Source organism: Procambarus clarkii, chromosome 43 (assembly GCF_040958095.1).
Source record: "Procambarus clarkii isolate CNS0578487 chromosome 43, FALCON_Pclarkii_2.0, whole genome shotgun sequence".
Lineage (NCBI taxonomy): Eukaryota > Metazoa > Arthropoda > Malacostraca > Decapoda > Cambaridae > Procambarus > Procambarus clarkii.
The window spans coordinates 37,929,595-37,951,689 of NC_091192.1; the positions used below are offsets into that span (position 1 = coordinate 37,929,595).

The 22,095-nt window shown below is 47.4% G+C and overlaps 2 protein-coding genes across 2 annotated transcripts; one reads left to right on the forward strand and one right to left on the reverse strand.

Annotated features, from left to right (window-relative positions):
* Positions 1-6,310: 6,310 nt before the first annotated feature.
* Positions 6,311-18,876, forward strand: LOC123756055 (uncharacterized). Its single transcript, XM_045739062.2, has 5 exons — positions 6,311-6,404; positions 9,831-9,895; positions 11,929-12,173; positions 16,547-16,693; positions 18,111-18,876. The coding sequence occupies exons 2-5, from the start codon at positions 9,868-9,870 to the stop codon at positions 18,294-18,296; spliced, it is 606 nt and encodes a 201-aa protein (XP_045595018.2). The 5' UTR covers positions 6,311-6,404; positions 9,831-9,867; the 3' UTR covers positions 18,297-18,876.
* Positions 18,877-20,592: 1,716 nt separating this feature from the next.
* Positions 20,593-21,672, reverse strand: LOC138349964 (streptococcal hemagglutinin-like). The gene has a single exon (XM_069299968.1). The coding sequence runs from the start codon at positions 21,670-21,672 to the stop codon at positions 20,593-20,595; it is 1,080 nt and encodes a 359-aa protein (XP_069156069.1).
* Positions 21,673-22,095: the final 423 nt, after the last annotated feature.

Here is a 22,095-nt window from a genome sequence, read left to right on the forward strand (position 1 = left end):
GGGTAATATCCTACAGGTCACCATGAGACAACATGTGAGAGGGTAATATCCTACAGGTCACCATGAGACAACATGTGAGAGGGTAATATCCTACAGGGCACATGAGACAACATGTGAGAGGGTAATATCCTACAGGTCACCATGAGACAACATGTGAGAGGGTAATATCCTACAGGTCACCATGAGACAACATGTGAGAGGGTAATATCCTACAGGTCACCATGAGACAACATGTGAGAGGGTAATATCCTACAGGTCACCATGAGACAACATGTGAGAGGGTAATATCCTACAGGGCACCATGAGACAACATGTGAGAGGGTAATATCCTACAGGTCACCATGAGACAACATGTGAGAGGGTAATATCCTACAGGTCACCATGAGACAACATGTGAGAGGGTAATATCCTACAGGTCACCATGAGACAACATGTGAGAGGGTAATATCCTACAGGTCACCATGAGACAACATGTGAGAGGGTAATATCCTACAGGTCACCATGAGACAACATGTGAGAGGGTAATATCCTACAGGTCACCATGAGACAACATGTGAGAGGGTAATATCCTACAGGTCACCATGAGACAACATGTGAGAGGGTAATATCCTACAGGTCACCATGAGACAACATGTGAGAGGGTAATATCCTACAGGTCACCATGAGACAACATGTGAGAGGGTAATATCCTACAGGTCACCATGAGACAACATGTGAGAGGGTAATATCCTACAGGTCACCATGAGACAACATGTGAGAGGGTAATATCCTACAGGTCACCATGAGACAACATGTGAGAGGGTAATATCCTACAGGTCACCATGAGACAACATGGGACAGGGTAATATCCTACAGGTCACCATGAGACAACATGTGAGAGGGTAATATCCTACAGGTCACCATGAGACAACATGTGAGAGGGTAATATCCTACAGGTCACCATGAGACAACATGTGAGAGGGTAATATCCTACAGGTCACCATGAGACAACATGGGACAGGGTAATATCCTACAGGTCACCATGAGACAACATGTGAGAGGGTAATATCCTACAGGTCACCATGAGACAACATGTGAGAGGGTAATATCCTACAGGTCACCATGAGACAACATGGGACAGGGTAATATCCTACAGGTCACCATGAGACAACATGTGAGAGGGTAATATCCTACAGGTCACCATGAGACAACATGGGACAGGGTAATATCCTACAGGTCACCATGAGACAACATGTGAGAGGGTAATATCCTACAGGTCACCATGAGACAACATGTGAGAGGGTAATATCCTACAGGTCACCATGAGACAACATGTGAGAGGGTAATATCCTACAGGTCACCATGAGACAACATGTGAGAGGGTAATATCCTACAGGTCACCATGAGACAACATGGGAGAGGGTAATATCCTACAGGTCACCATGAGACAACATGTGAGAGGGTAATATCCTACAGGTCACCATGAGACAACATGTGAGAGGGTAATATCCTACAGGTCACCATGAGACAACATGGGACAGGGTAATATCCTACAGGTCACCATGAGACAACATGTGAGAGGGTAATATCCTACAGGTCACCATGAGACAACATGGGACAGGGTAATATCCTACAGGTCACCATGAGACAACATGTGAGAGGGTAATATCCTACAGGTCACCATGAGACAACATGTGAGAGGGTAATATCCTACAGGTCACCATGAGACAACATGTGAGAGGGTAATATCCTACAGGTCACCATGAGACAACATGTGAGAGGGTAATATCCTACAGGTCACCATGAGACAACATGTGAGAGGGTAATATCCTACAGGTCACCATGAGACAACATGTGAGAGGGTAATATCCTACAGGTCACCATGAGACAACATGTGAGAGGGTAATATCCTACAGGTCACCATGAGACAACATGTGAGAGGGTAATATCCTACAGGTCACCATGAGACAACATGGGACAGGGTAATATCCTACAGGTCACCATGAAACAACATGTGAGAGGGTAATATCCTACAGGTCACCATGAGACAACATGGGACAGGGTAATATCCTACAGGTCACCATGAGACAACATAGGGGAGGTAATATCCTCCTGTGGTCATCTCCCTGGGAAGATGGGAGCCAAGAGGAAGGAGAAGCGACCAGTAGGGAGTGGAACCATCCACGGGCCTGTGGGGGCGCGGGGGGGGGGGGCCGGGCCAGTGGGAAGGGAAGCGACCTCTGGGGAGGGGAACTGGTTATGTGAGAAGGGACCGGTCAGGGCGGGACAGAAGCTTATATAGGAGGAATGAACGGCTCAGACAGGAGGGGGGCGCGGGGCCCGTGTTTAGGACCACCTGGACCGTGCATGAAAGGTCAAGCAGACGGGCAGGCCTGGATGGTTGGGTGTGGGTGTGTGGGGGGGGGGGGGTGAGGCAACATGGAGAACATTGTTTCACACCGAGGTTGTCCTGGGCCGAGGTTGTCCTGGGCCGAGGTTGTCCTGGGCCGAGGTTGTCCTGGGCCGAGGTTGTCCTGGGCCGAGGTTGTCCTGGGCCGAGGTTGTCCTGGGTCGAGGTTGTCCCGGGCTGAAAAAGCAGACCGTCCTCATCAACACAGCAGACAGTCCTCATCAACACAGCAGACAGTCCTCATCAACACACTAGACAGTTCTCATCAACACACTAGACAGTTCTCATCAACACACTAGACAGTTCTCATCAACACAGCAGACCATCCTCATCAACACAACAGACCGTCCTCATCAACACAGCAGACCATCCTCATCAACACAGCAAACCGTCCTCATCACCACAGCAGACCATCCTCATCAACACAGCAGACCATCCTCATCAACACAGCAAACCGTCCTCATCACAACAGCAGACCATCCTCATCAACACAGCAGACCATCCTCATCAACACAGCAAACCGTCCTCATCACAACAGCAGACCATCCTCATCAACACAGCAGACCATCCTCATCAACACAGCAAACCATCCTCATCAACACAGCAGACCATCCTCATCAACACAGCAAACCGTCCTCATCACCACAGCAGACCATCCTCATCAACACAGCACACCATCCTCATCAACACAGCAAACCGTCCTCATCACAACAGCAGACCATCCTCATCAACACAGCAGACCATCCTCATCAACACAGCAAACCGTCCTCATCACAACAGCAGACCATCCTCATCAACACAGCAGACCATCCTCATCAACACAGCAAACCATCCTCATCAACACAGCAGACCATCCTCATCAACACAGCAAACCGTCCTCATCACAACAGCAGACCATCCTCATCAACACAGCAGACCATCCTCATCAACACAGCAAACCGTCCTCATCACCACAGCAGACCATCCTCATCAACACAGCAGACCATCCTCATCAACACAGCAAACCGTCCTCATCACCACAGCAGACCATCCTCATCAACACAGCAGACCGTCCTCATCACCACAGCAGACCATCCTCATCAACACAGCAGACCATCTTCATCAACACAGCAAACCGTCCTCATCACCACAGCAGACCATCCTCATCAACACAGCAGACCGTCCTCATCACCACAGCAGACCATCCTCATCAACACAGCAGACCATCCTCATCAACACAGCAAACCGTCCTCATCACCACAGCAGACCATCCTCATCAACACAGCAGACCATCCTCATCAACACAGCAGACCGTCCTCATCAACACAGCAGACCATCCTCATCAACACAGCAGACCATCCTCATCAACACAGCAGACCGTCCTCATCAACACAGCAGACCATCCTCATCAACACAGCAGACACTTCTCATCAACACACTAGACAGTTCTCATCAACACACTAGACAGTTCTCATCAACACAACAGACCGTCCTCATCAACACAACAGACCGTCCTCATCAACACAGCAGACCATCCTCATCAACACAGCAAACCGTCCTCATCACCACACTAGACAGTTCTCATCAACACAGCAGACAGTCCTCATCAACACACTAGACAGCTCTCATCAACACAACAGACCGTCCTCATCAACACACTAGACAGTTCTCATCAACACAACAGACCGTCCTCATCAACACAACAAACCGTCCTCATCAACACAGCAGACCATCCTCATCAACACAGCAGACCATCCTCATCAACACAGCAAACCGTCCGCATCAACACAGCAGACCATCCTCATCAACACAGCAGACCATCCTCATCAACACAGCAGACCGTCCTCATCAACACAGCAGACCATCCTCATCAACACAGCAAACCGTCCTCATCACCACAGCAGACCATCCTCATCAACACAGCAGACCATCCTCATCAACACAGCAAACCGTCCTCATCAACACAGCAGACCATCCTCATCAACACAGCAGACCGTCCTCATCAACACAGCAGACCATCCTCATCAACACAGCAGACACTTCTCATCAACACACTAGACAGTTCTCATCAACACACTAGACAGTTCTCATCAACACAACAGACCGTCCTCATCAACACAACAGACCGTCCTCATCAACACAGCAGACCATCCTCATCAACACAGCAAACCGTCCTCATCACCACACTAGACAGTTCTCATCAACACAGCAGACAGTCCTCATCAACACACTAGACAGCTCTCATCAACACAACAGACCGTCCTCATCAACACACTAGACAGTTCTCATCAACACAACAGACCGTCCTCATCAACACAACAAACCGTCCTCATCAACACAGCAGACCATCCTCATCAACACAGCAGACCATCCTCATCAACACAGCAAACCGTCCGCATCAACACAGCAGACCATCCTCATCAACACAGCAGACCATCCTCATCAACACAGCAGACCGTCCTCATCAACACAGCAGACCATCCTCATCAACACAGCAAACCGTCCTCATCACCACAGCAGACCATCCTCATCAACACAGCAGACCATCCTCATCAACACAGCAAACCGTCCTCATCAACACAGCAGACCATCCTCATCAACACAGCAGACCGTCCTCATCAACACAGCAGACCATCCTCATCAACACAGCAGACCATCCTCATCAACACAGCAAACCGTCCTCATCAACACAGCAGACCATCCTCATCAACACAGCAGACCATCCTCATCAACACAGCAAACCGTCCTCATCAACACAGCAGACCATCCTCATCAACACAGCAGACCATCCTCATCAACACAGCTGACCATCCTCATCAACACAGCAGACCATCCTCATCACCACAGCAGACCGTCCTGCTGTGGTGATGACAGAGAGGGACAGCGCCTTGACCACTACTTGAGAGACTGTGGCTAGCTAAGACAGTTAAAATATGCAGTATAACAAAAACCACCTTGTTTGAATTAGAAAAATTGTATTGGTCATTTACTAATGACCAATGGTAAATATTAGGACTGGTAAATAATATTTGAGGGTTGGTAGGTGAAGGGGAGGGGGTGGTGGTGATGGGGAGGGGTAGTGGTGATGTGGAGGGGTAGTGGTGATGGGGACGGGTTGTGGTGATGGGGAGGGATTGTGGTGATGGGGAGGGATGGTGGTGATAAGGAGGGCTTGTGGTGATGGGGAAGGGTGGTTGTGATGAACATGGGGAGGGGTAGTGGGATGGGGAGGGGTGATGGGAAGGGGTAGTGGGATGGGGAGGGGTGATGGGAAGGGGTAGTGGTGTTTATGGGGAGGGGTGTGGTGGTGATGGGGAGAGGTGGTGATGATTGGGAAGGGTGGTGGTGATGGGGAAGGGTGGTGGTGATGGAGAGGGGAGTGGTGATGGGAAAGGGTGGTGGTGATGGGGAAGGGTAGTGGTGATGGAGAGGTGGGTGGTGGTGATGGGGAGGGGGTGCTGGTGATGGGAAGAGGGGGTGGTGGTGATGAGGATGGGTGGTGGTGATGGGGAGGAGTGGTGGTGATGGGGATGGGTGGTGGTGATGGGGAGTGGTGGTGGTGATGGGGAGGGGTGCTGGTGATGGGAAGAGGGGTGGTGGTGATGGGGAGGGTTGGTGGTGGTGGGGAGGGGTGGTGGTGATGGGGGGGGGTGGTGGTGATGGGGAGGGATGGTGGTGATGGGGGGGGGTGGTGATGGAGAGGGATGGTGGTGATGGGGAGGGGTGGTAGTGACGAGGAGGGGTGATGGTGATGAGGAGGGGTGGTAGTGATGAGGAGGGGTGATGGTGGTGGGGAGGGGTGGTGGTTATGGGGAGGGGTGATGGTGGTTGGGAGGGGTGATGGTGGTGGGGAGGGTTGGTGGTGATGGGTCAAGACACTGGAACCTCTCCCGGCTCTGGTATATATAACCTGGGAAGCTCTGGGTTTCTCACAGTCAACCATCAGCTCTCCAGAAGTCGCTCCTTCACCTGCTGTTGCTGCTACACCCAGGGTTTACCCTCCAGTCTCTGCTACACCCAGGGTGTTAACTCTACCGTAAGTAGTTCACCCTCCAGTCTCTGCTACACTCAGGGTGTTAACTCTACCGCCACACCCTTCAAGACGTACACCCTCGCTCATAAGGTAGACAGCCACACCCTACAAGTACACTTGCTAGAGGTGTTGTTGACCCATGTGGTCAACAACACCTTGAGGCTCGCTAACGAACTCTTCCTTATATGAGGTATTGAGTTCTTACACATGGAACATCATCATACTTCCCGCTGACCCAAGAGCTGCAGTTCAACCCCAACAAGCAGAGAGAGGCGAGCACTGTTAGGTGAGTACATCTAGACACAGAACACCAAGAACTCTGAGGACAAGGAACACAGAAGAGAACCATCAACCCAACTCTGTCGTTGTTGTATTGGCGGGAACTTCTCCAGTAGAGAAACATGACCATAAACACGGATCCCATAGATGCCAGAACCCAGGGGGTGAGGAACTTCCTACACCACGTGACTCTTGGTTGACAGGCGGGACCCAAGAGCTAATACACAACCCCGTATAGATATACGCCGTGTTGCCACACTTGCCAAAGTCAACTTTGGAGAGGGAAAAGTAGCGATTACGCTCCAGGGGCCACGTGCGATGTTCATCAACCCTACGTTCAAAGAGTTTGTAGACACAACATCTCTGGGCAATTATGACGAAAATCCTCAGGGAAAGTCCCTTGAGTATCGAGGTTTCTAAGGGTTAAGAACATCCGCTACGAGCCATTCTTCGGGGACCAATGTCGCCTCCCGAATACGGTTATTGTTGTGCAGGAAATACTGCCCGAGGTGCACGGAGGGAAATGACAGAGTATCTCATAGTGAATACCGTCTCAGCCCGCCACCTTAGAATTGCAGAGAAACAAGGCGGACTGGACTGCAGGAAAAGTGAAAAGATCATTATAGGTGAGTGCGATAGTCTAAGGAGCGAGATTGAAGAAGGGGCTTACAAGTAAGGTGAGTAGGAGGAAGATGAATACCGGAGCTCACGGCTGAGGAGTGCAATTCAGTACATTTCCGAACAAAACCGGATCTGTCACAGTGGAACCACAGGGATGACTGACAGGCGCACTTGTCTGTCACACATTTACCTGGAATCTTACGGGTTTCCTTCCAGACATGAGGGAAAATAGCATCAACAGTAATGAAAGATTGCCAACTCTACGAGCCACCACATTCACCTGAAACACAATGAAGGATTTAGGTGTGTTCTGGCGTAGTGTCTTTTCCAGGGAGCACGCCTAAAGTGCACAGACCGAGCACAGTCCGAGCACAGTCCCAGCACAATCCCAGCTCAGCCCGAGCACAGTCCCAGCACAATCCGAGCACAGCCCGAGCTCCACCAAGGAGCTAAGGCCACGAATATAAGGAGGGGGCGAGGGAGAGAGGCATCAGGGAAGAGAAGCATGGGGGGTGGAAAGATTCCAGTCCGCCTTCTCAACTCGTCACCAAGGGAAAGGGAGGAAGGAAAAGCGGGCTACGAGGATGAGGAAAATGGTCAGTGTTATGAGGAGCACAGATTAACTGCAGACAAGAGTAAGAGTGAGGGAGTCTACTTATAAATGAGTAAAGTCAGAGTGGGAGAGCACAGTAAGTGGAGGTCCCATGACAGTCCCAGACCTCCGTCATGGGACCGCTCTTGTTGACCGTATATATATATATATATATATATAAACATAAACGATTGAGATTTAGGCTCGAGCAGCGGTATCTGCAAACTTCCAGACGATACAAAAATTGAGCGGGAATTCGATTTAGAAGAAGACAGAAAATTACTTCACGACTTTTTAATGGGCATTTTAAATGGTCGATAGATTGACAGATGCCATTTAATGCCGACAAATGTAGAGTTCTCAGGCCAGGTAATGATGACAGTCACTAGAAATTGAGTGGATAGTGATGAAATTGTTAAGTCTGAGAAGGAAAATGATCCGGAGAAGGGATCATGATTAGTAGGAATGTAATGCCAAAAAATCAATGAACAAATATTTGAAATAAGACAAATAGAATATCACGGTATTGTGATTTAACTGTGTATCTGACGGAAGCATTTGGGCCACTCCATTACCTTCACTAGAGTGTATGCGTGTTATATATGAAAATTGGCTCATATTTATTTATTTTATTTATTTATTTATTTATATATATACAAGAAGGTACATTGGGTTTGTGAGAATACATTGGATAGTACATTGGATATACCAGCTCGGCGCCTGCAAGTGGATCCTGGCGGACACCAGGTTGTGTAACAGTTAACATATCGTGTTGTTGTTGTTCCAAGTAGCACGGGTGAGCCCATAGTGGTCTTATTAACATATCGTGGTGCAGGGGGTCACGGTGCGCGTCTGGGGTCACCCAGGACGCTGCTCCCATCCCCGTCCTGCTGCAAAGATTTTCTCATAAAAATCGGGTATTAAATATATCACCACACAATAGAACAAGAAAGAATAGATATAAAATAAAGAAATTTAGCTTCAGGAAAGAAATGGATAAATACTGACTAGGAAACAGGGTGGGTGGTTTCAGGTTTGATTTCTTATGTTCTTATAATTAGGGTCCAGGACAAACAAAATGTTCTTATAATTAAGGTCCAGAACAGAACAAAATGTTCTCATCACAAGGGCCCAGAACAGACCAAAATGTTCTCATCACAAGGGCCCACAACAGACCAAAATGTTCTCATCATAAGGGTCCAGAACAGACCAAAATGATCTCATAATAAAGGTCCAGAACAGACCAAAATGTTCTTATGATAAGGGTCCAGAACAGACCAAAATGTTCTTATGATAAGGGCCCAGAACAGACCAAAATGTTCTCATCATAAGGGTCCAGAACAGACCAAAATGTTCTCATCATAAGGGCCCAGAACAGACCAAAATGTTCTCATCATAAGGGTCGAGAACAGACCAAAATGATCTCATAATAAAGGTCCAGAACAGACCAAAATGATCTCATAATAAAGGTCCAGAACAGACCAAAATGTTCTCATCATAAGGGTCGAGAACAGACCAAAATGATCTCATCATAAGGGCCCAGAACAGACCAAAATGATCTCATAATAAAGGTCCAGAACAGACCAAAATGTTCTCATCATAAGGGTCCAGAACAGACCAAAATGTTCTCATAATAAAGGGCCAGAACAGACCAAAATGTTCTTATGATAAGGGTCCAGAACAGACCAAAATGATCTCATAATAAAGGTCCAGAACAGACCAAAATGTTCTCATCATAAGGGTCCAGAACAGAACCAAAAGTCGTCATTTTCATTTCATGTGTAGGTCGATTTATTGGTTCCTCAACCCCGGTACTGTGACTAATAGTGTGCATGATAACTGAAGTCAACTGAAGGTTATATTACAACATTAATATGATAACATGAGTCAACAATTATCTTGAAACACTTAATTATTCAACGTTGTCATGTTTACAGGTTTGTTGAGAGGTAACCTAGTGACCAGATCTTCACCATGATGCTGGCTATCACCATCCTCCTTGGTGAGTATTGTCACCATCCTCCATGGTGAGCATTGTCACCATCCTCCATGGTGAGCATTGTCACCATCCTCTATGGTGAGTATTGTCACCATCCTCTATGGTGAGTATTGTCACAATCCTCCATGGTGAGTATTGTCACCATCCTCCATGGTGAGTATTGTCACAATCCTCCATGGTGAGTATTGTCACCATCCTCCTTGGTGAGCATTGTCACCATCCTCCATGGTGAGCATTGTCACCATCCTCTATGGTGAGTATTGTCACCATCCTCCATGGTGAGTATTGTCACCATCCTCTATGGTGAGTATTGTCACAATCCTCCATGGTGAGTATTGTCACAATCCTCCATGGTGAGTATTGTCACCATCCTCCTTGGTGAGTATTGTCACCATCCTCTATGGTGAGCATTGTCACCATCCTCTATGGTGAGTATTGTCACCATCCTCCATGGTGAGCATTGTCACCATCCTCTATGGTGAGTATTGTCACCATCCTCTATGGTGAGTATTGTCACAATCCTCCATGGTGAGTATTGTCACCATCCTCCTTGGTGAGTATTGTCACCATCCTCTATGGTGAGCATTGTCACCATCCTCTATGGTGAGTATTGTCACCATCCTCTATGGTGAGTATTGTCACCATCCTCCATGGTGAGCATTGTCACCATTCTCTATGGTGAGTATTGTCACCATCCTCTATGGTGAGTATTGTCACAATCCTCCATGGTGAGTATTGTCACCATCCTCCATGGTGAGTATTGTCACCATCCTCTATGGTGAGCATTGTCACCATCCTCTATGGTGAGTATTGTCACCATCCTCTATGGTGAGTATTGTCACCATCCTCTATGGTGAGTATTGTCACCATCCTCTATGGTGAGTATTGTCACCATCCTCTATGGTGAGCATTGTCACCATCCTCTATGGTGAGTATTGTCACCATCCTCTATGGTGAGTATTGTCACCATCCTCTATGGTGAGTATTGTCACAATCCTCCATGGTGAGTATTGTCACCATCCTCTATGGTGAGTATTGTCACCATCCTCTATGGTGAGTATTGTCACCATCCTCTATGGTGAGTATTGTCACCATCCTCCATGGTGAGTATTGTCACCATCCTCTATGGTGAGTATTGTCACCATCCTCTATGGTGAATATTGTCACCATCCTCTATGGTGAATATTGTCACCATCCTCCATGGTGAGTATTGTCACCATCCTCCATGGTGAGTATTGTCACCATCCTCCATGGTGAGTATTGTCACCATCCTCTATGGTGAGTATTGTCACCATCCTCTATGGTGAGTATTGTCACCATCCTCCATGGTGAGTATTGTCACCATCCTCTATGGTGACTATTGTCACCATCCTCTATGGTGAGTATTGTCACCATCCTCTATGGTGAATATTGTCACCATCCTCCATGGTGAGTATTGTCACCATCCTCCATGGTGAGTATTGTCACCATCCTCCATGGTGAGTATTGTCACCATCCTCTATGGTGAGTATTGTCACCATCCTCTATGGTGAGTATTGTCACCATCCTCTATGGTGAGTATTGTCACCATCCTCTATGGTGAGTATTGTCACCATCCTCCATGGTGAGTATTGTCACCATCCTCCATGGTGAGTAGTGTCACCATCCTCTATGGTGAGTATTGTCAATATACTATCAGAGGCCCAATTTATCAAAGCACCATGATCTTAACGAAGGGGAATATCAGAGTTCCCGGGGCTTAACGAGGGGAATATCAGAGTCCCCGGGGCTTAACGAAGGGGAATATTAGAGTCCCTGGGGCTTAACGAGGGGAATATCAGAGTCTCTGGGGCTTAACGAAGGGGAATATCAGAGTCCCTGGGTCTTAACGAGGGGAATATCAGAGTCCCCGGGGCTTAACGAAGGGGAATATCAGAGTCCCTGGGGCTTAACGAGGGGAAATAGGGGAAGGGCAGTCGGGTATAACTGGCCGAGGATATAAAAGTGTTCAGAAGTCAAAGTTATCCACTGACTTGTATTGACGTTTTCTGTGACAGTGTTCGCTGGTGCCCAAGCCAACCCCATCCAGCTTGGGTTTCGACCCCAGACGCTACCCCAGGTGTTCCCCGGTGGTAATGCCCTCCTGGAAGATGCCCAGATCGGCCACCTGCTGAGAACAGCGCCCGCAGGATCCCAGCTGCTGAGAACGACTGCGCCTGTGGGTAGCCTCCTGTCTCGTCTTCCAGATAATGCTACCCTTATCAGGACGAATATTGTTGACACCTTCAGCTGTAGTGGACGGGTAGGTGTGTGTGTGTGTGTGTGTGTGTGTGTGTGTGTGTGTGTGTGTGTGTGTGTGTGTGTGTGTGTGTGTGTGTGTGTGTGTGTGTGTGTGTGTGTGTACTCACCTAGTTGTGCTTGCGGGGATTGAGCTCTGGCTCTTTGGTCCTGCCTCTCAACCCTCAATCAACAGGTGTACAGATTCCTGAGCCTACTGGGCTCTATCATATCTACACTTGAAACTGTGTATGGAGTGAGCCTCCACCACATCACCCCCTAATGCATTCCATTTGTCAACCACTCTGACACTAAAAAAGTTCTTTCTAATATCTCTGTGGCTCATTTGGGCACTCAGTTTCCACCTGTGTCCCCTTGTGCGTGTTCCCCTTGTGTTAAATAGACTGTCTTTATCTACGCTATCAATTCCCTTCAGAATCTTGAGTGTGGTGATCATGTCCCCCCTAACTCTTCTGTCTTCCAGCGAAGTGAGGTTTAATTCCCGTAGTCTCTCCTCGTAGCTCATACCTCTCAGCTCGGGTACTAGTCTGGTGGCAAACCTTTGAACCTTTTCCAGTTTAGTCTTATCCTTGACTAGATATGGACTCCATGCTGGGGCTGCATACTCCAGGATTGGCCTGACATATGTGGTATACAAAGTTCTGAATGATTCTTTACACAAGTTTCTGAATGCCGTTCGTATGTTGGCCAGCCTGGCATATGCCGCTGATGTTATCCGCTTGATATGTGCTGCAGGAGACAGGTCTGGCGTGATATCAACCCCCAAGTCTTTTTCCTTCTCTGACTCCTGAAGAATTTCCTCTCCTTGATGATACCTTGTATCTGGCCTCCTGCTCCCTACACCTATCTTCATTACATTACATTTGGTTGGGTTAAACTCTAACAACCATTTGTTCGACCATTCCTTCAGCTTGTCTAGGTCTTCTTGAAGCCTCAAACAGTCCTCTTCTGTTTTAATCCTTCTCATAATTTTAGCATCGTCCGCAAACATTGAGAGAAATGAATCGATACCCTCCGGGAGATCATTTACATATATCAGAAACAAGATAGGACCGAGTACAGAGCCCTGTGGGACTCCACTGGTGACTTCACGCTAATCGGAGGTCTCACCCCTCACCGTAACTCTCTGCTTCCTATTGCTTAGGTACTCCTTTATCCACTGGAGCACCTTACCAGCTACACCTGCCTGTCTCTCCAGCTTATGTATCAGCCTCTTATGCGGTACTGTGTCAAAGGCTATGTGTGTGTGTGTGTGTGTGTGTGTGTGTGTGTGTGTGTGTGTGTGTGTGTGTGTGTGTGTGTGTGTGTGTGTGTGTGTGTGTGTGTGTGTGTGTGTGTGTGTGTGTGTGTGTGTGTGTGTGTACTCACCTAATTGTGTTTGGGGGGATTGAGCTCTGGCTCTTTGGTCCCGCCTCTCAACTGGTTTACAGATTCCTGAGCCTACTGGGCTCTGTCATATCTACAATTGAAACTGTGTATGGAGTCAGCCTCCACCACATCACTGCCTAATGCATTCCATTTGTCAACCACTCTGACACTGAAAAAGTTCTTTCTAGCGTCCCTGTGGCTCATTTGGGTACTCAGTTTCCACCTGTGTCCCCTTGTTCGCGTACTACCCGTGTTAAACAGTTTATCTTTATCTACCCTGTCAATTCCTCTGAAAATTTTGTAGGTAGTGATCATGTCTCCCCTTACTCTTCTGTCTTCTAATGTCGTGAGGTGCATTTCTCGCAGCCTTTCTTCGTAATTCATGCCTCTTAGTTCTGGGACTAGCCTAGTGGCATATCTCTGAACTTTTTCCAGCTTCGCCTTGTGCTTGACAAGGTACGGGCTCCATGCTGGGGCCGCATACTCCAGGATTGGTCTTACATATGTGGTGTACAAGGTTCTGAATGATTCCTTACACAGGTTCCTGAAGGCAGTTCTGATGTTAGCCAGCCTCGCATACGCCGCAGATGTTATTCTTTTTATGTGGGCTTGAGGAGACAGGGTTGGTGTGATATCAACTAGATCCTTCTCTCTGTCCGTTTCATGAAGGACTTCATCTCCCATACTGTATCCTGTGTCTGGCCTCCTGTTTCCACTGCCTAGTTTCATTACCTTACATTTACTTGGGTTGAATTTTAGTAGCCATTTGTTGGATCATTCATGCAGTCTGTATTGGTCATCTTGTAGTTTCATACAGTCTTCATCCATCTTAATCCTCTTCATAATTTTTGCATCATCAGCAAACAATGAGAGGAATGAAAGGATCTTTCTATACCATCTGAAATATCATTTATATATATAAGAAACAGTATGGGTCCAAGAACTGAACCCTGCCGGACCCACTGGTGACGTCTCGCCAGTCTGAGACCTCACCTCGCACAGTGACTCGCTGCCTTCTGTTACTTAGGTACTCCCATTTCCAATGGAGTACCTTCCCTTTCACTCCTGCCTGCATCTCCAGCTTTCGCACTAGTCTCTGGTGTGGCACTGTGTCAAAGGCTTTCTGGCAATTCAAAAATATGCAGTCTGCCCGCCCCTCTTTTTCTTCACTGATTCTTGTTGCCTGGTCGTATAATTCAATTAATCCTGTGAGGCATAACTTGCCCTCTCTGAAATCATGTTGATGTTGTGACACAAAGTTTCTTCACTCCAGATGTTCGACTAGCTTTTTTCGTACAATTTTCTCCTTTACCTTGCATGGTATGCAAGTTTGGGACACTGGTCTGTAGTTCAGTGCCTCCTGTCTATCCCCTTTCTTGTATATCGAGACTACGTTTGCCACCTTTCAAATTTCTGCCAGTTCACCTGTTACCAGTGATTTGTTATACACCATGGAGAGTGGCAGGCACAGTGCTTCTGCTCCTTCCTTTAGTATCCATGGTGATATTCCATCCGAGCCTATAGCCTTTGTCACATCCAACTCTAGCAAAAGCTTCCTTACATCTCCACTGGTAATCTCAAATTGATTCTAGTGGTGCCTGGTTAATTATTCCATCTCTTATCTCTGGAACTTCTCCTTACTCTAATGTGAAGACTTCCTGGAATTTCATATTGACTTCCTGTCTTTCCTTATTACATTGTAATCCTAGGGGAACACATCATTTGTTATGATTCCTGAGAGTATTGTTTCCGTGATTCCAATTATATCTCGGTTTACTTCTTGTGCTCTTTCCCTAAGTTCACTCACCTTGTTTGTAATCCCTTGTGTGTGTGTGTGTGTGTGTGTGTGTGTGTGTGTGTGTGTGTGTGTGTGTGTGTGTGTGAATCACCTATTTGTTCCTGCAGGATCTTCGACCCCTGCCTTATTTACAGAGGTAACTGAGGTGTCTGCCTCAACAATAACAGACATATACAGAGGTAACTGAGGTGTTTGCCTCAACAATAACAGACATATACAGAGGTAACTGAGGTGTTTGCCTCAACAATAACAGACATATACAGAGGTAACTGAGGTGTTTGCCTCAACAATAACAGACATATACAGAGGTAACTGAGGTGTCTGCCTCAACAATAACAGACATATACAGAGGTAACTGAGGTGTCTGCCACAACAATAACAGACATATACAGAGGTAACTGAGGTGTCTGCCTCAACAATAGCAAATATATGTAGAGGTAACTGAGGTGTCTGCCACAACAATAACAGACATATACAGAGGTAACTGAGGTGTCTGCCACAACAATAACAGACATATACAGAGGTAACTGAGGTGTCTGCCACAACAATAACAGACATATACAGAGGTAACTGAGGTGTCTGCCACAACAATAACAGACATATACAGAGGTAACTGAGGTGTCTGCCACAACAATAACAGACATATACAGAGGTAACTGAGGTGTCTGCCACAACAATAACAGACATATACAGAGGTAACTGAGGTGTTTGCCACAACAATAACAGACATATACAGAGGTAACTGAGGTGTCTGCCACAACAATAACAGACATATACAGAGGTAACTGAGGTGTCTGCCTCAACAATAACAGACATATACAGAGGTAACTGAGGTGTCTGCCACAACAGTAACAGACATATACAGAGGTAACTGAGGTGTCTGCCACAACAATAACAGACATATACAGAGGTAACTGAGGTGTCTGCCACAACAATAACAGACATATACAGAGGTAACTGAGGAGTCTGCCACAACAATAAGAGACATATACAGAGGTAACTGAGGTGTCTGCCACAACAATAACAGACATATACAGAGGTAACTGAGGTGTCTGCCACAACAATAACAGACATATATACAGAGTAACTGAGGTGTCTGCCACAACAATAACAGACATATACAGAGGTAACTGAGGTGTCTGCCACAACAATAACAGACATATACAGAGGTAACTGAGGTGTCTACCAGACTAAGAGTACCTTCCCCTCAGGTGTACGGATACTACGCTGACCAGGACAACGACTGCCAGATCTTCCACGTGTGTCTGCCACTACAACAGCTTTACCCTGCCAACTTCACCAAAGAGACTACCTTCACTTTCAGCTTTATCTGCCCTCAATATACCATCTTTAGTCAGGTGAGTAGATGATATGTACACCCAGGTGATGTGTACACCCAGGTGATGTACACCCAGGTGATGTACACGCAGGTGATGTACACCCAGGTGATGAACACGCAGGTGATGTACACGCAGGTGATGTACACCCAGGTGATGTACACCCAGGTGATGTACACCCAGGTGATGTACACCCAGGTGATGTACACCCAGGTGATGTACACCCAGGTGATGTACACCCAGGTGATGTACACCCAGGTGATGTGTACACGCAGGTGATGTACACCCAGGTGATGTGTACATCCAGGTGATGTGTACACCCAGGTGATGTACACCCAGGTGATGTGTACACCCAGGTGATGTGTACACCCAGGTGATGTACACCCAGGTGATGTGTACACCCAGGTGATGTGTACACCCAGGTGGCATGTACATCCAGGTGATGTGTGCACCCAGGTGATGTACACGCAGGTGATGTACACCCAGGTGATGAACACCCAGGTGATGTACACCCCAGGTGACATGTACACCCACGAGTGTAATTATGAGAAAAAGACGCCAAGTTGAATAGACCATGTAGCAAATACACATATAATTGAATTTAATAATTGAATTATATGTGTAAAAGAGTAGAGTATAGTACGGTAGAGTACAAGAGCCAGAACAGTAGAGTACAAGAGCAAGGACAGTAGAGTACAAGAGCCAGAACAGTAGAGTACAAGAGCCAGGACAGTAGAGTACAAGAGCCAGAACAGTATAGTACAAGAGCAAGGACAGTAGAGTACAAGAGCAAGGACAGTAGAGTACAAGAGCCAGAACAGTAGAATACAAGAGCCAGGACAGTAGAATACAAGAGCCAGGACAGTAGAATAAAAGAGCCAGGACAGTAGAATACAAGAGCCAGGACAGTAGAATAAAAGAGCCAGGACAGTAGAGTACAAGAGCCAGGACAGTAGAGTACAAGAGCCAGGACAGTAGAGTACAAGAGCCAGGACAGTAGTGTACAAGAGCCAGGACAGTAGAGTACAAGAGCCAGGACAGTAGAGTACAAGAGCCAGGACAGTAGTGTACAAGAGCCAGGACAGTAGAGTACAAGAGCCAGGACAGTAGAGTACAAGAGCCAGGACAGTAGAGTTCAAGAGCCAGGACAGTAGAGTACAAGAGCCAGTACAGTACAGTACAAGAGCCAGGACAGTACACTACCAGAGCCAGAACAGTAGAATACAAGAGCCAGAACAGTAGAGTACAAGAGCCAGGACAGTAGAGTACAAGAGCCAGGACAGTAGGGTACAAGAGCCAGAATAGTAGAATACAAGAGCCAGAATAGTAGAATACAAGAGCCAGGACAGTAGAATACAAGAGCCAGGACAGTAGAGTACAAGAGCCAGGACAGTAGAGTACAAGAGCCAGGACAATAATGAGGCCGCATATTACACAGGACTCGCTGACCTGCGCCTGGGAGTCGGAAGCTCTGCCGTGTGAGGCCGCTGCTGCTCTCTATGGCATCAACGACAGCTTCTTCAAGAAGATCAGGGACAGCGACGGCAAGGAACGCTACGCTCAGCTCGGTGAAAACTTCTCCCCGTCGTCCGCTGGCTCGGGCGCCATATTCAACATCCCCTAGTCCCTAAAGACCTCCAACAGTTGTTCGCCCTGAGATACGCAAGAGAAGGGGAACATGGGACTCTCCTCCCAGGGCATGCATGATAAGAGAAGGTCTCACAGGTCTCTCTTGGGGAATAAGGGGCATTGTGGGCATGGGTATAACTCTGTACAATGACTGTCTTCGCTAGTCCTTTCCTAACGCTCATCAACGTGTTTTTCTGGGCATTATTGTTTTTGTATTTGTTAAGTGATCGGTTGACTATTCCACACTTGGGTTCTAGTTCCGGTGTTAACCCCGGGCCTTCTGTCGGCGAGAATCAACTAGGGGTTCCCATAGTACCCTCTAGTGGTAGAAGTCTGAACCACGGGCCCTCTGGCGGCGAGGGAGTCAACTAGGACCCCACTGGTGGCCGGCAGTGAACCAGGAGACAGTGATGAATGATCTCCTCAAGAGAGAGAGGTCAAGAAGCCTGGCTCTCCTGGTTCCACTGATACATACCATTAGGGCTTACCAAGTTAGGTTAGGTGGGTTACTAATGTTTACAACTGTACCTGGATCAACTAATATATGTAATAAAGATAGCAACTTACGGATATAATCTTTCCTTCACCCTATTTATGCTAGGATATCTAGTTTTCAAGGGCTCCGAAATCATGTTAACGATGTCTCTTGAACTGCATCATAGTTGAAGACATCCAAACCAAACCAAATTATACTGAATATAATTGTTTTCTTCTAAATCTAATCAGACTAATGGTTATCTATCTTCGCCTATCTTCTCCTTATGTCTTTTAACCAAACCAAACAAAGCCTCATCTCTCTCTCAGGCTAAATATATTCATATATTTTGCAAACCAAATCTAGCCTAATGTATTGTAAACAACTTATACAGTCTAACGTTACAAAACTGTCCTGTGGATAGATTATAGTTCATCTAAATTCTGATAAATGCATCGTTACTAACTTGATGCTGATGGCGCTTTGTGCTGGGACACTCTTGCCTTAAGCCTCTGGCTGGCCCACTATGTCACTCGTGTGGTGGATGAGTATTTATGACTTTATGTTGGCCTTGTACAAGAGCGAGGACAATACAGTTGAAGGAGACTACTTATAGGAGATCATGTCCAGCGTGTTTAATAACTTTAGCGTTGTTAAATCTCAGTTGTAAACTTACCTGGTTGTAACTCTGCACTGTGTTAGATAATGTTCCAGTGACCCATCGGGCATTTCTCCACTGTGCTGATATTTCCTCTCATTTCTGAGACCTGTAAACCTATTCCTGTAAGACTCATGGACCTGAAAGATTCCCATGCACATGGGAATCCAAGTCTGATGCTATGTAAGTTCACTTCTATTTTTCTATTGATTCATTTAATCAAAATAAGTTTATTGTAGTTGGCTGAATTCTTGTACCAACCCACCGATCCTGATGTTGCAGCTGCTGTGTTGTGGTCACTGTACATCTTCTGCATAGCTCTATCTCTAATCCTAATCTGTGATAGACTCTGTGGTATGTAGCAGACTACATTCCTCCTCTTAGTTGCAAGTTTTGCAGCTTCCTCTGCAATGTTATTCCCTAGTGTTCCTACATGACTTGGCTCTCAGTTGACAAATATTCGACGACCTTGACTTTTGAGTGTTTGCATTAACACATTTCCCGAACACTTGTAATCGAATTATCTCTAAATTCAGAATTGTTTTTCAATTACATAGTGACGTAAGGTATGTGAATAGTTCTGCCGACAGAGTTTATATTTGGTCAGATCTACATCAGCAGATGGTGCAGACTGCCAGAGGTGCTTGTAACCGAGCCTATGCCTAGCAGTGCTAACATCCAGCAGTTTGAAACCTTATTGAATAACGAAGAGGTATGTGGCTCTTCCTGCATGACAGTATGATGATCGATGGTATAACCAGCGTGAATTTCACTTTGTCTCAGGTCTATTTAATTTTGCTGCAGTTCTCGGTGTATTACTGTTCTTAGGTAGTACAATCCAAGATGGTAATCATCTCCCTCTTTAAACACACATGCTTTAGTTACTTCATCGGTTCTATCAAGCACTCGGAGGACAGTATGGGAGAGGATATATAGGAGACGCACTCTGACTCCATCATTGATTGCATTATTATATCTGTGCCTAGCTCCACACACAAGCACATCCCAGTTATGCCTTGAGGAGTTGAGTACAATCAGGGATGAGGGAGAGCCACTTACAATTGAAGTGTTACCTTGAGATACACATACTCGCCTGAGTATGAGGAGTATGGCAAACAATTCTGTATTCAAGAGTGGAGGCCCAGTTATTTATACGAGCTACCACTCAAGATAGAAGCCAGCTCTGACAGTTGCAAAACTGGCCCAACCGGCAGTGGAGGCGTGGAGTGACCCACCAGTGGAGGCGTGGAGTGACCCACCAGTGGAGGCGTGGAGTGACCCACCAGTGGAGGCGTGGAGTGACCCACCAGTGGAGGCGTGGAGTGACCCACCAGTGGAGGTGTGGAGTGACCCACCAGTGGAGGCGTGGAGTGACCCACCAGTGGAGGCGTGGAGTGACCCACCAGTGGAGGCGTGGAGTGACCCACCAGTGGAGGCGTGGAGTGACCCACCAGTGGAGGTGTGGAGTGGCCCACCAGTGGAGGCGTGGAGTGACCCACCAGTGGAGGCGTGGAGTGACCCACCAGTGGAGGCGTGGAGTGACCCACCAGTGGAGGCGTGGAGTGACCCACCAGTGGAGGTGTGGAGTGACCCACCAGTGGAGGCGTGGAGTGACCCACCAGTGGAGGTGTGGAGTGACCCACCAGTGGAGGCGTGGAGTGACCCACCAGTGGAGGCGTAGAGTGACCCACCAGTGGAGGTGTGGAGTGACCCACCAGTGGAGGCGTGGAGTGACCCACCAGTGGAGGCGTGGAGTGACCCACCAGTGGAGGCGTGGAGTGACCCACCAGTGGAGGTGTGGAGTGACCCACCAGTGGAGGTGTGGAGTGACCCACCAGTGGAGGCGTAGAGTGACCCACCAGTGGAGGTGTGGAGTGACCCACCAGTGGAGGTGTGGAGTGACCCACCAGTGGAGGTGTGGAGTGACCCACCAGTGGAGGCGTGGAGTGACCCACCAGTGGAGGCGTGGAGTGACCCACCAGTGGAGGCGTGGAGTGACCCACCAGTGGAGGCGTGGAGTGACCCACCAGTGGAGGTGTGGAGTGACCCACCCGTGGAGGCGTGGAGTGACCCACCAGTGGAGGTGTGGAGTGACCCACCAGTGGAGGCGTGGAGTGACCCACCAGTGGAGGTGTGGAGTGACCCATCAGTGTAAACAGTTAGAGAGAGCGAGATCGCTCTATAAAACACAACATCAATTTGGCTTAAGTCATTGTACTTTACTTCACGTCGAAGCATGAAGTTGTTTCTTAATTATCTTTTTGGGCGGGAAGACAGAGACAGGTGGAGGTACTCTGAGATACCTGTCACTCTGTTAAAGTGACAGGTATGCCGGCTGTTAAGGGGTGAACTCCCACGGTGCTGGGAGTTGTTGTGTCTGGGTAGCGATGATGAACCTCAAACATTCTAAATAGAGCTGAGCTTCTTGTGATATAATGATCTAATATTTATATACTATAATATAAAGTAATGATCTAATATTTAGTGAGAAGTGGTGGAGGAAGACTGCCTACTGTTTCAAATGTAAATATATCAGAGCCCAATAGACTCGGTAAAAAATGTAATTAAAGTGATGAATACAGTTAAATATATTTAAGCTGGTCTCAACCACACCGCCTAGCATGAGTGGTCAATAGGAGGGGACAAAGCTCTTTGACCACA

Coding starts and splice junctions, on each gene's coding strand:
- LOC123756055 (XM_045739062.2), top strand. CDS start 9,868: ATGATGCTGGCTATCACCATCCTCCTTG. Junction 12,174..16,546: donor CCTTCAGCTGTAGTGGACGG/GTAGGTGTGTGT, acceptor CCTTCCCCTCAG/GTGTACGGATACTACGCTGA. Junction 16,694..18,110: donor AATATACCATCTTTAGTCAG/GTGAGTAGATGA, acceptor CATATTACACAG/GACTCGCTGACCTGCGCCTG.
- LOC138349964 (XM_069299968.1), bottom strand. CDS start 21,672: ATGCTTCGACGTGAAGTAAAGTACAATGACTTAAGCCAAATTGATGTT.